The sequence below is a fragment of the Heterocephalus glaber genome, unplaced genomic scaffold (assembly GCF_053883595.1).
Source record: "Heterocephalus glaber isolate CG9 unplaced genomic scaffold, H.glaber_assembly_v1.0 deba00001547, whole genome shotgun sequence".
Taxonomy (NCBI): Eukaryota; Metazoa; Chordata; class Mammalia; order Rodentia; family Bathyergidae; genus Heterocephalus; species Heterocephalus glaber.
Window position 1 is genome coordinate 5,067,207 of NW_028258340.1, and position 12,663 is coordinate 5,079,869.

Genomic DNA, 12,663 nt, shown 5'->3' on the forward strand with positions numbered 1-12,663 from the left:
GGTTACAATGGTCCTTTCCATTCTTTCTGGTAACTACTGGGAAAAAATTCTTTTTTTTAATTGTTAGGGGTGATTTTATTTTTACAAAAACAACATGAAAAACACAAACCTTTCATTTTTAATTAAAATAATCAAATTGATACCTAATTCCTTGTTTTTTGAGACAGACTTGATATTACTTATCTTTTAAATGGATTAACCAACTATGTTTTTCAATATTCCAAATGGCAATGCCATTTCAACCCCCGCCCCCCTGGTATACACTAAGCATTCTTAAAATATTCAAAATTTATTATGAATCAATCTCAATAGACAGAAGAGTAGATGAAAAATAAAAAAACCCTTTTTTCTATAGAGAAATATTAAATAATGTGTATACTGATATATACCTATGAATAATTTTTTATTGTTGTTACTATTCTACAAAGAGAATTTAGAAGTTTTATCCTCTTGCAGGGTGTGGTAGCACACATGTAATCCCAACTAATTAGGAGGATCACAATTTAGCAAGAGCCTGTCTCAAAATAAAAAATAAAGGGCTATAAAGATGCAGCTCAGGGTAGAGTACCTCTGGGTTGAATTCACAGTACTGAATCAAAGCATCTGTGATGAGTAGATACTACAGTCATACTATTTCTTAAGTTGTTTTTGAATTTTCCCCTAAAATCTTCAGTATATACTACAAAATAACTGGTCTCTTTAGCCAGTTATTACCCATTTTACAGGATTAAAAATGGCGTTTCCTGGTCAGAACACTTATTCCTTCACATTTAACTCTGAAAAGTATTAAATCCATCTTCAATACAAAAAGAGTTGTCACTAGTACTAACAATATTCAAAGGAATATATCATAAAGGAGTCCCAAAATTATACCAAGTAATAAAAAGCATAACTGTTGGAATAAAAGTATACTCTCTATAATTAAATACAACTTATTCAGAAGGAAAACATAACATTTGATTTTTATACTGTTGCAAATGGCTGTTTTACTTCTCTAAAGGCAGCAGTAGTATAATTTCCATTATTCTCTCATAATGTTATAGTTAAACCTTGATTAAGTTCTAAAATGGAAAAAATTTTCCTGTTTACTATAAAGGAGTTTCAAAGCAGTAAGATAAAATGAAGCAGATATTTTTTAAAAAGTTTTAAATACTGACAATTTTTCTTTGGAGTTTAGTTAAAATTTGGTTCTACTCAAAATCCATAGAAATAAATGTCAGTGAGAGAAGATTATTATCTGTAACAGCAAATAATAAATACCTTGGCAAGTATGAACAAGACTGCGAGTGAAGGCATCCACAAAGGTATTTTTTACATCTCTTGGGTGTAGTAATGGGCAACAAACTAGGACTGAAGTACTATCTATGGTTACTTGATGATAGGGTACTGTGGACCTTAACAAGAGAGTCAACACATCTACCCCCAGCAGACATGTAGATTCATGGAAAAATTGGGAAGAATTGTTTTCTAAAAAAGGGGGTTCCTTAATGTATGGAAAGAATTTCTCAGTGTAATGCTTCTATTCTGTTATCGGAGGAGGTCTTGATGCAGATTCTGGCCATTCATACATATCTGGCAGCAACGAATCATATTCACTTCGCTATATTCTTTCTTTAACATATTTGGCCTTGTCTTCAGGTTCTGGGTATCAGAAAGCCATTTTGTTAGCATATAAGTATTCTGTAACTTTAATAGCAATGTTAATAGAAACTTCCTGAATATTAGCAAGTGGTGGGTAAAGTCTCCCTTGGGCTAACTCTTCATTTGTCAGTTGACTTGTCAGTGCCTTTGCAGCTTCAAGGAAAACATTGTCACTGATATGTCGGGTGTGACAGAGAATAACAGCTAAAGCCACACCTGGAAAAATATATACATTGTTTCCTTGACCTGGTGTGAAGACTCTCCCTTCTTGTAGTTTCACTGACCCAAATGGACTGCCACTGGCAAACAAACACCTTCCCTCTGTAAGTGTGTATGCTTCTTCAGGCGTGCACTCATCCTTTACTGTTGGATTACTTAATGCAAATATTATAGGTCTTTCATTGATACTGGCCATGGATTTGATTACCTCAGGAGTAAAAAGCCGGCCAGCACCTGCAACCCCAATTATAGCTGAAGGTTTAAGTATATTTACTGCATCTTCAATAGTATTAGGTATGCTCTCTGGAGCCGAGTGTACAAATGGTTCCTGATGACTATTTTAGCATCCCGACCTTTAAGTAATAAACCACACTTGTCAAACATCCAGATTTTCTTTTGTGCCTCTTCTTCTGAGAGGCCATTTTCTACCATAGACATAAGTATAAGATTCGCAATTCCAAGGGCAGCCTCTCCTGCTCCAAGAAATAAGATTTTGTGGTCTGAGATGGGTTTATTAATAAATTTTTGGGCTGCAAGAAGACCTGATAGAGCTACTGCAGCTCTTCCTTGAATGTCATCATTGAAGGTACAATATTTTTCTCTATATTTTCTCAAGAACCTGAATGCATTATGATTTCCAAAGTCTTCAAACTGAATAAGTGTGTTCTGGCCATATCTCTCAGTAATTGCTTTCATAAACTCATCAATCAGATCATCATAAAGTTTTGAGTGATCTCTTTTCTGATACAAGCCCATGTAAAATGGATCTTTTAAGAGTGCTTGATTGTCATTTCCAACATCAATACAGACAGTCAGGGATCTATCAGGCCATATTCCTGCACAAGCTGTATATAAACAAAGTTTTCCTACTGGGATTCCCATTCTGTAGACACCCAAATCTCCAAGACCCAGAATTCTCTCCCCATCAGTCACCACAACAGCCTTAACATGATTTTCTGACCAGTTATCCGCAATTGATCTAACATGACCAATGTCTGAGATTGAAATAAATAATCCCTTAGGTCTTCTAAAGGTGTGTCCATACTGGAAACAAGAGAGACCAACTGTAGGTGTGTATACAATTGGCATTTGACTTTCAGTATCATCTTGTAGTATTCTATAAAAGTTTCTCATTTCTTTCCTGTATTCCCATGATATAGATGTATTTTTCCAAAGGGCTGGTCATTTTTTTCAAGTTTTTATGAAATCGTAAGGCTTGAATATCTTGTGTCTCTATTTTAGGAGGTAAAAGTCCTTGAAGACCAATCATTTGTCGTTCCTGTAATGTAAAAGCCATTCCTTTGTTTGTTCTTGGATTCAACGTGAGTGGCTTTCCTTTCTCTTTCGTGTGTAAATGACGGCATGCCAAAGTACAAGGAGTGGCAACTGCTCTTAAACGGGAAAACATCTTTTCTTTTACCCGAAGCTTCGTCCTGCGACAGGTGGTCCTGTGGACGCAGCCCTGACGCCCGCCCCGCGATGTTCAGCCCCGGGGCCGCCCGGCCCGCCTCACTCCCGAGCTCCCGGAAGCTGGCGCCAGCTCAGGCTCACACTGGCGTGGGCCGCCCCGCACACATCAAGGGAGTGAGGAAAGCAGCGCGGGCCGGCGCGGCCCTGGGAGGACGGCGGGAAAAAAATTCTTATGGAGTACCGAAGAACTGATGCCTTGTAATGTTTTCAAGACAATTAACTTTGTATCGGAAAGTATGTAAAATTTGTGTTAAATATCACATTTCCATATGAAGGGCACGAAACAGATTGACAAAGTGAAGAATGAGGCAAGAGGTGATTTTGATTTTACCCTTCCTTCCTTTCATATCCTAACACGCCTGCTGCTCTAGACACTGTGAAGAGGCCCCTTCCTTGCCTCCACTGTATATTTTCCAGGCCTCGCCAATAGTTAACTCAGGCCATTTTCTACAGCACAAAACTGGAAGCACATAACGCTAATAATGCTGCATTGCATTGATTTCTAGGTGTTTAAACTAATAAGTATCTAATCATAATTGATACAGTCATCACTTTGATGAAACCTTTTCCAAGTAAACTACTCAGGAAGAAAGATGAACTAGTTTTATAATTTCATGACATTAGATATTAATCTTCTATTATTTGTGTGTGCTGTGCTATTGCTCTTCATCTGAGGGCCTACCAAGGACACAAAGGGACTGCTTCTTATTTTCTAGTGAAATATTAATTGATCCTTCATATTAAATTCATATTTCATTAGCTTTTGAGAAGTAAAAAGTGACTAGAAGTGTGCTCCTATATTGTTTGCAAAAGTTAAATAGCTAAAAGAAAACTTTATTTTAAGATTCTTACCCTTGGATATAGAAAATGTTTTAAGACACTTTACAAGGAATGGTGTATAGGATTATTATTGTATTTTTTATTTTTCTTTGTTGGTCTAAGGATGGTGGCTGAGAGTTCTTTGCACTTGAACTCTGACCCTGGTGCTTACTAGTTGTGCAAACTACAGCAAATTCCTGAATGTCTCTAAATTGCCATTGTTTTTCTTTTAAAATAAGGATTAAAATACTTCTCAACTTTGTGGTGAGGATCAGGAAGGCTATGAGTGTAAAGCATTGCACGTGGACCCACATTACTGCTTTCTGGTGGTGGCTGTTGTTATTGTGGGTATTTTCATTTTTTAAAACTGTTATTGTGTTACGTTGTGAAGCAATTGTATGTTTCAGCCTTGCCAATTGCATTGTTTAATGTTTTTAAGGATAATTTGTTTTTGATAATTTATGATTTTTTTTTGCAATAGTATTTACTGCACTTGACAATTCCCAGACTTCTCGGGGAATGTACCATGTTTTTCACATTTTTGTTTCCATGGCAAAGTGTATTAAAAGTTTTAAACCACCAACAGAGAAGGGACCACTTGGGAAAAACCCTTTGGTAAGCTGGGAGGCTCTGAAGAGCTCATTGTTTGCATATTCTTTGAGCAGTCAAACCCTTCCTTAATCCTTCTATCAGCCATCACTGAGCAATCCGGTGACAGCCTCCTCTTCTTGGAAATTTTTTTTTAATTTTATTGGTAGATTTTAGATATACAATATAATGACATTCATCATTGGAAATTTGCACCTTTACATAATCTATCTTGGTTCTTATTTTTTCCCCATTCCCCTGCCCTCAGACTCTAGCTCCTTAAATTTAGGTAACCCAAATTCCCTCCTTCTAAAATGTAGTGACTTTCCTAAACCACCAATATTTGGGCCAGTTGGTTTTCAAATCAGTTTTTGTCAGTAGATGCCCAACAAACATTTTGACCAACTCTCCCATGTGCATAAGTGAGAGAAATTGCGAGGCCTTTATTTCCAACAACATACTTTTGTGTTTAAAGATATGTTTGTAATTTTCTATTTAGAATGTTTTAAGGCACATGAGCAGAGAGAACTCCATTCAGTGGTCTGATAAGCCCCTGGTTTGTTATAGTAACTGTTTATGGGTCATATCAGATAGTATTAGTTAACTGCATTTACTGAAAGAGAGTGCTTTTGTGGCGTCTCATATACTAGTGCATATGAGTGATGTTGTATTTCTGTTTCACCCTTTTGTTTAAGCCTCAGCAAACTCCTATAGTTCATCTGAACTCACTGATAACAGCCGTTACTATGGCTGCATGTTATTTCATTTGTAGAACTGATGCTTGATAAGAGAACTGTCATTAAATTGCCTGCAGTTCTGAATTTAAACAGAACAATTTTCCTTACAGAGATAAAATTAAGAAACTGGAGTTAAAAGTCCAAGCCCTGTATTCCCAAATCTAGGTTGTGCAGTGCTTATGTGTGTGTGTGTGTGTGTGTGTGCCCGTGCATGTGTGTGTGTGTACACACTGTGTGCAAGTGTGGACTTTGGGATCATTACCTTGCTACCAATTGGCAACCTTGGCCCTGTCCTTGGAGACAGGGAGGGGAAAGTGCGTTAATTCAAGTAATGAAATGTCAAATCAACCTCTCTGAAAAATGGGGTTCCTCTTTTAAAATCTTCAAAAGATGGTGACTGAAGCCTTGACTCGTTGTGGGTTTTCATGTGGGCTCATATTTTATGGATTCTTATCAATTCACAAGATCAAGTGTGTCTTCAAGACATGGTGATTCAGATAAAGTAAAAAGTATCTTTTGAAATGTAATTTCTCCCTGTAGCAAATATGAGGAGATATGAACAATGATTAGAGTGGCCATAAGGCCCCACGGAAAGCAGGGCAGTGTAGTGATTGCCAACACAGGTGCTGGAGTGGAGCTGACTTTGCCACCTACTCTGTATGTGACCGCGAACACTTATTTCTGCTTCAGTTTCCTTAGCCACAGAATGGAACTATCAGTACTACCTTATCTCTTTGGACTGCTTTAAGAATTCATTGAATTAATTATTACCATAATTTTTTTTTGCAATGCTGGATATGGAACCCAGGGCTTTGGGCTTTCTAGGCAAGCAATGTCCCACTGAACTACATCCTCAGCCCAAATTAATATGCTGAAACACTTAGAACAGTGGTTTAAATGTAGTGAGCATTATATGAACAGTGATATATATATATCACTATATATAATGAGCAGCTATTTTTCTAGGAATCTTGTTTCACTTTTTGCATTAGTAAGGTCTAAAAGTCACATAATTCTTACTTTTGAAGGACAACATAGAAGCTGTTTTCTTTATCTGTGATGTACAATAACATTTTGGCATTTCCTTGATTTTGCTTGGTTCCATAAAGCAAATGAGTAAGGTAATTGAAACTGAGTAAATTCAATTCATTGTAAGAACACTAGAGTTCTGTTCTCAGAGGAAGTTCTTGCAAAATCCAGGAGTGGTTTTATTATTTTAAATTTTTTTATGTTTTGAAGTGTTGAGGATAGAATCCAGGGCCTTCCACACGCCAGTCACACACTCTACAACTGAGCTACACCCCTGCCCCAAGAGTGATTTTTAAAGATGCAGGATTCTAAGAACTCTACCACCAAAAAGTGCATCTAGGATGTGTTCATACCAAAGGGTACATACATATACTGTACTTTAAGCTTTGTGAAAACTTACTGACTTCTAGGGGTAAAATTTATTGCATATACATTTATCTGAATAAAACTGGATTTTTAAAAAGCTGAACACATGGTGGTGAGAATGCTATAGGTTTTAGTTAAGTATTTTTGACTAAAGAATAATTAAATGGGTGCATGAGTGAAGCAATTTCATTCTTCAGTGATGGAGTACACTGGGGTTTAGGATGCAAAAGGGGTCAATTTTTATGTCTTTTTTTTTATAATTTGAAGTGTTTGCCAAAAATTAACTCTCCCTTTGGAAATATCAGTTGGCTTTTGAGACTTGGACTCTGGGCCTCTACTGAGAAACCTTATCCACATGAAAGCTGAACAAAACAGTAGGTCGTGTACATGAACCAACATGGACTTTTCACATTGGCTGCTAATTCGAGGAGCTTATCTGGGGTCCCTTTAACTGTGTGTGTGTGTTTGGTACAGGAGATTGAACCCAGAGCCTTCACACTGAGCTACATCTCAAACCTCTTCTTATTTTTTCTTTTGACACAGGGTCTTGCTAAGTGGCTAAGTTGCCTGGACTGGGTTGAAAATCGTTAATTCTCCTGCCTCAGCCTTCCAGACTGGGATCACAGGTGCATGCCACCACACCCAACTCCTGTGATATATTTGATCCTGACATCTTTACTGTCCTTTTCCCCAGGTATGGCAGCAGCCAAACTTCTGCATGATTCTGGCCTGAATGTGGTAGTTCTGGAAGCCCGGGACCGTGTGGGAGGCAGGACTTATACCATTAGGGTAAGACACTGACGGTAGGGTGGGAAAATGTGGGCCAAAGCTGAATTTTGTTTTTTGTTTGCCCTGAAAGTTTCAATTTCACTTGGCTCTTTCTGAACATGAAAATTACTCTGAAAAATTCTGTCTGTCTCTGTGTCTCTGTCTTTCTGTTGTGTTGGAGATGAAAACACTGAGCTACATTCCCAGCCCCAGACTTTTTTTTGTTTTTGATACCGGGGATCAAACTTGGGTCCTTGTGCTCGCACAGCAGATGGCAAAACCACCGAGCTCAATTCCCGGCCCTCCCCAGCCTTTCTAATAATTTGCCTCCCTTTCAACTCTTTTTCCTTTCCCCTTTTTTCTCCTCATATCATGATATTTGGCATTATAGTTAGGATGGGGGGGGGATGAGGAATGTGTGTGTGTGTGTGTGTGTGAAATAAGAATAAAAGTATCATGTCTTTGTACTTTTATTCTTAAGCACTAACACAATCATTTCAACCACACAAGCTAAACATTTTTGGAGGCAGAGTGGGGAGAGTTAGGGTTTCATTTATTTATTTTTAATCTATACTATTTTAATCGGCAAATCATAATTGTACTACATTTATGAAGTATGATGTGATACATTTACAATATAGAGTGGTTAAATCAACCTAATTAACTTTCTATCATCTCTCTTTGCATTTTTGTGCTGATACACTTGAAATTTACTCTTAGTTATTTTGAAATGTACATTATTATTGACCAAGGTCACCCTGCTGTGCAATAGCTCTCCAAACCTAATCCTCCTGTCTAGCTGAAACTTTGTGTACTTGGGCCAGTAACTCCACACTCTCTAAATCCTCCTCCCTAGCCTTGGTACCCATCATTCTATTTTTATAAGTTCAACATTTTTTTAATATTCCACATGTGAACGAGATGATGCAGTCCATATCTTTCTGTGTCTAGTTTATTTCACTTAGCTCTAGGTCCTCCAGTTCCAACCATGCTGCTCCAAGTGACAGAATTTCCCTCTTTCTTAATAAGGCTGCATAGTATTCCATTGTACATATAAACCACATTTTCTCCATCCATACAAAATTGTGTTCTTTTTTAGGAGAATGAGTAGGGAGCTAGATAAAAAGAAAGGCCATTTCTGTTGTTTCTAATAGGTACCTAGTTCTGCTTGGACATGATCAAAAATAGCTGAGCTTTTCTATACATTTCTTATTCAAAGGTTGCCACTTAATATTTAGAAATGATGGTGATTTGGGCTAGGAGTGTAGCTAGGTGGTAGAATGGTTTGTATAGCATGCACAAGGGTCTCTGTTCCATCCATCCCCAGAACGGTAAAAACAAAACAGAACAGAACAGAACAGAAAGCAAAAAAAAAAAAAAAAAAAAAAAATTCAAAGTATATGAAAAAGCATATAAAATACTATTAAACAAAAAAAAACACCAAAGATCGAAATTATGACCAGATAGAATATTTTTAAGCATTTCAATTAGCAAACCTTGTAGAAAATGATCATTTCCTTTCTTGCTTTTCCTCTAGAATTAAGTCCCTCAAAATGAGCCTTAAGTACCGTGTAAAGAGATTCCTGAACAATTAACAAATTCAATGCAAACCATGTATATTGTTAACAATGGGGTTCAGAAGTCTTTTGCTTATTTAGCATTCAATCAATTTTGTTTCAAATATTGACTAAATGACAGAATCCAGTTTTCCATGAACATCCCTCAAAATGTATCTATAAAGTGTAAAATGTCAATTTGCTTATTTCAGAACTTTTAAATTTTCCTCATATTTTCACAATTTTTTTCATGTGAAAACAGAACCAAAATGTTAAATATGTGGACCTTGGAGGATCCTATGTTGGGCCAACCCAGAATCGCATTTTAAGATTGGCCAAGGAGCTGGGATTGGAGACCTACAGAGTGAATGACGTGGAACATCAGATCTACCATGTAAAGGTAAGCTGAGGCCAGACACTGAGAATTTGAAATTCTCTTTGAATATAACCCTATGTGAGTTACAGATTATTCTCTCAGAGAATCTTCTGCTTCTTCGATGATGCATATATATTCTATAAATTTAGCCACTCTGGTAATTTATTCATTATTATGCATTAAAGAATTAGGTAGGAATTCTACACCTATTTAGGAAGGTTATATTGTCAATTGGTAAAATGTTTAACAAATTCAGTAGAAAACATATTTGTGATTTGCTTATTAAATATCTATCTCTCTTTAAATACATGTGAGATTTTCATATTATATAAAAACCTGTGTGCAGTTTTACACATGCTGCCCTGGGCTTTATATTAGAAAGATTATTTGGAATATGGCTCACAGAATATTTCAAAATACTATCATTCTGTCCAATGTCAGTTAAAAATCATTCTTCTTTGGAGACTGACCGGAAAGGGGCTCAAGGTCCAAGTCCCATCTTTTGTAGGGAAGCTCCACTGATCTCTCCATGAATTCTGTTAGTGTCTTGGGTCTTTCCTTCTCATGGTCCCTGCTTCCATGGCACCTACACTCATTCATAGCTCATAGCTTCTAACTCCTTTCTTCTCTTTTCTCTATGCTAGTCTAGGTTCAAACTCACATCTTCATCTTGATTTTCCTCACACCACCCCAAGCATTTGTGTGTTGCAGACAGGACTGAAGTTTTGAGCAACAAAGGGCTTTTGAACTGCAGAAACACAAACAGCTTAGAAATGGATATCACACATTCTAATAACTCCTTAGACCAAAGCACCCCTGAGGATTTCTCACTAGTCACATTTCTCTGTGGATTCTAGTTTCCCTGTAAGGTCCTCAGTTTCTGTTCCCATCTCCCTGTTTCCTCTGTTTGTCCAGAATCCTCACTTTGGTTCAAAAAAAAAATCAATGATGTTCTCTGACAAGCAAAGAGTCATCTATTCCAGGCCACACCTTGGAGTCTCATAGAACTGGCAAAAGTTTTGAATTTCTGTCTTTCCTCTCTTGTCCCATAGGTGGAAGTAAGCAGTGTAGACACATTCTTCATGGGTAGAAGTCATCCTCTTAGAAAGATAGAAGTGAGGCTGGGGTTGTAGCTCAGTGGTCTATTTGTGTTCAACATGTGCCATGCCCTGGGTTTGATCACCAGCACTACAAGAAACACAGCAGAAAGGAAAGCAGCAACAGTCAGTTTTGATTTACATAACAATTTTGACACTCTTAAGTTTGTCAGTGATACTATCAAGAAGGACAAATAACAGACCATACATTATAAATCATTTAATAAAATAGGATCTAAACATCTACTTAATTTGGTATAATGTAGGTAAAAGGCTTCCTTAAGTTATAAATGAACATTTTCATTAGTCTTCAAATTTTGTTTTATAAGCTTTTTGTTGCTTCTAGCAGAAAAAGGGACACTTTAATTAGAAATGAGAACCAAACATGGTGATAGTATGATATGTTGAACAACCATCAGCAGTTCTTGGTAAATATCCTTTGTTGGGTTCTTTGGTTTTTTAAAAAATGTAGGTCAAGGTGATCAATTTTTTAATGGCTTCCTTATCCTACCTGCCCAACTTGAAGAAATTAACTTCTCTGAATTCAAGGATCTCTTCGATTTCTCCAGACACAGGAGGTGACCACAGATTATAGCCACCTTTCTGCCTTTGTGTGAATAGGGATATGGGTTAAGAGTTATGAGTTATAGTTATGAGTTATAGTTAAGAGCTATGTCCAGCACGCTTTTGTCTCTGATAATCTCACAACTGCCATTAAATCCCTTGCTTGAGAGACATTGTTTCGTTACCAATTGCAGAAATGATGATGTTGCACTTAAATGATTTATTACTGTCATGGCCAAATGTGCTGTTTCCAATAATCTTTGTGTAGCTAGGAAAACACAAATAATTAAACAGCATCCTTGATTTAATAGAGGGTAACTAGATACAACAACAGTGCTGTTTATAAAATTTAAAATAAATCTTACTGCTTTTTAAATTATTATAAATGTAAAGCATGTCTAATGTAAAAATATAATTAGAAAATATGGGTAAAGAAAAACAATTTAAAAAATTCCCTCTATAATCCTATCTTGAGAAAAATCTCTCCAAAATTCTGTTGGTTCCTAGATTTTCATTTTCCAAAGTTGCTATTGTCTGACCTCTGCTGGAGAAAATGGGAAATATCAGCACATTAAAAAATTATTGTGCACCTAATGCATATTTGTATATGTTTGATATACTAATTTACACTCTAATTAATTCTCACTAATGAGACAGATTGAAACACTAATGACTCTATGAAACAAATATTTTCACAATTTCAACAAAGGTTCCAGTTTGTCTACCTTGGGGTCATATCTTGTGAAGAGCTACAAGATAATAAAAAATAATAAAGACTGTGTATCTAAGAAGTCTTCCTCAAACTAAATACTTCTGCTCTACCTTCACTATTTCCATATCTTTAGCCACATATTATTTTTCTCATTTTTAACTTTTAAAAAGTATCTTGAATGGGTACATCTATTTCTAGAGTTATTGACAAGAACTGACATTCTATCTCCTATTATATGCCAGAGAATGTATTTCAGAAATGTGTCTCTTCTGTCAAGGAAGGCAGAGCTTTGGGCATTTGAACACTTCCCTTTATTACCTATTTTAATGACTACTGTCTCCAAGTGAAAACTATGGTTCATGTAAATGTCTAGCATATTTGTGCCTTGTTTCTTCAGCAAACCTGTAGGTATTTCTTAGCCTGAATTTTGAGAGTATCAAGTATTCTGCTTGCCATATTGTCAGAACCTCCGTGCACATCAGCCCATTAAAAGGATCTTTTATTTAAAAATGTCTTACATGGTTGTTAATGGGAGAGAATTTTACATGCAGCCTTCATAATATTAGGTTAAGGAACTTGTATGTGTGGGTTGATATTGATTTATTTTTTGGTGGCAGTGATGAGGATGGAAACCAAGGCCTTGCACATAGTAAGCAAGCACTCTAACCCTTGAGCTATACCCCCAGCCCTACTGATTGGTATTAAAACTGATGAAATCGAG

General features: G+C 36.6%; 1 protein-coding gene and 1 pseudogene across 1 annotated transcript in view; one reads left to right on the forward strand and one right to left on the reverse strand.

Annotated features, from left to right (window-relative positions):
- Maob (monoamine oxidase B) overlaps positions 1-12,663 on the forward strand; it is a 130,330-nt gene that overhangs the window by 40,789 nt on the left and 76,878 nt on the right. Inside the window, exons 2-3 of the mRNA XM_004849994.4 lie at positions 7,564-7,658; positions 9,456-9,593. Coding sequence (XP_004850051.1) covers positions 7,564-7,658; positions 9,456-9,593 — 233 coding nt within the window. The remainder of the gene's footprint in view (positions 1-7,563; positions 7,659-9,455; positions 9,594-12,663) is intronic.
- Positions 1,380-3,271, reverse strand: LOC101724548 (NAD-dependent malic enzyme, mitochondrial pseudogene; annotated as a pseudogene).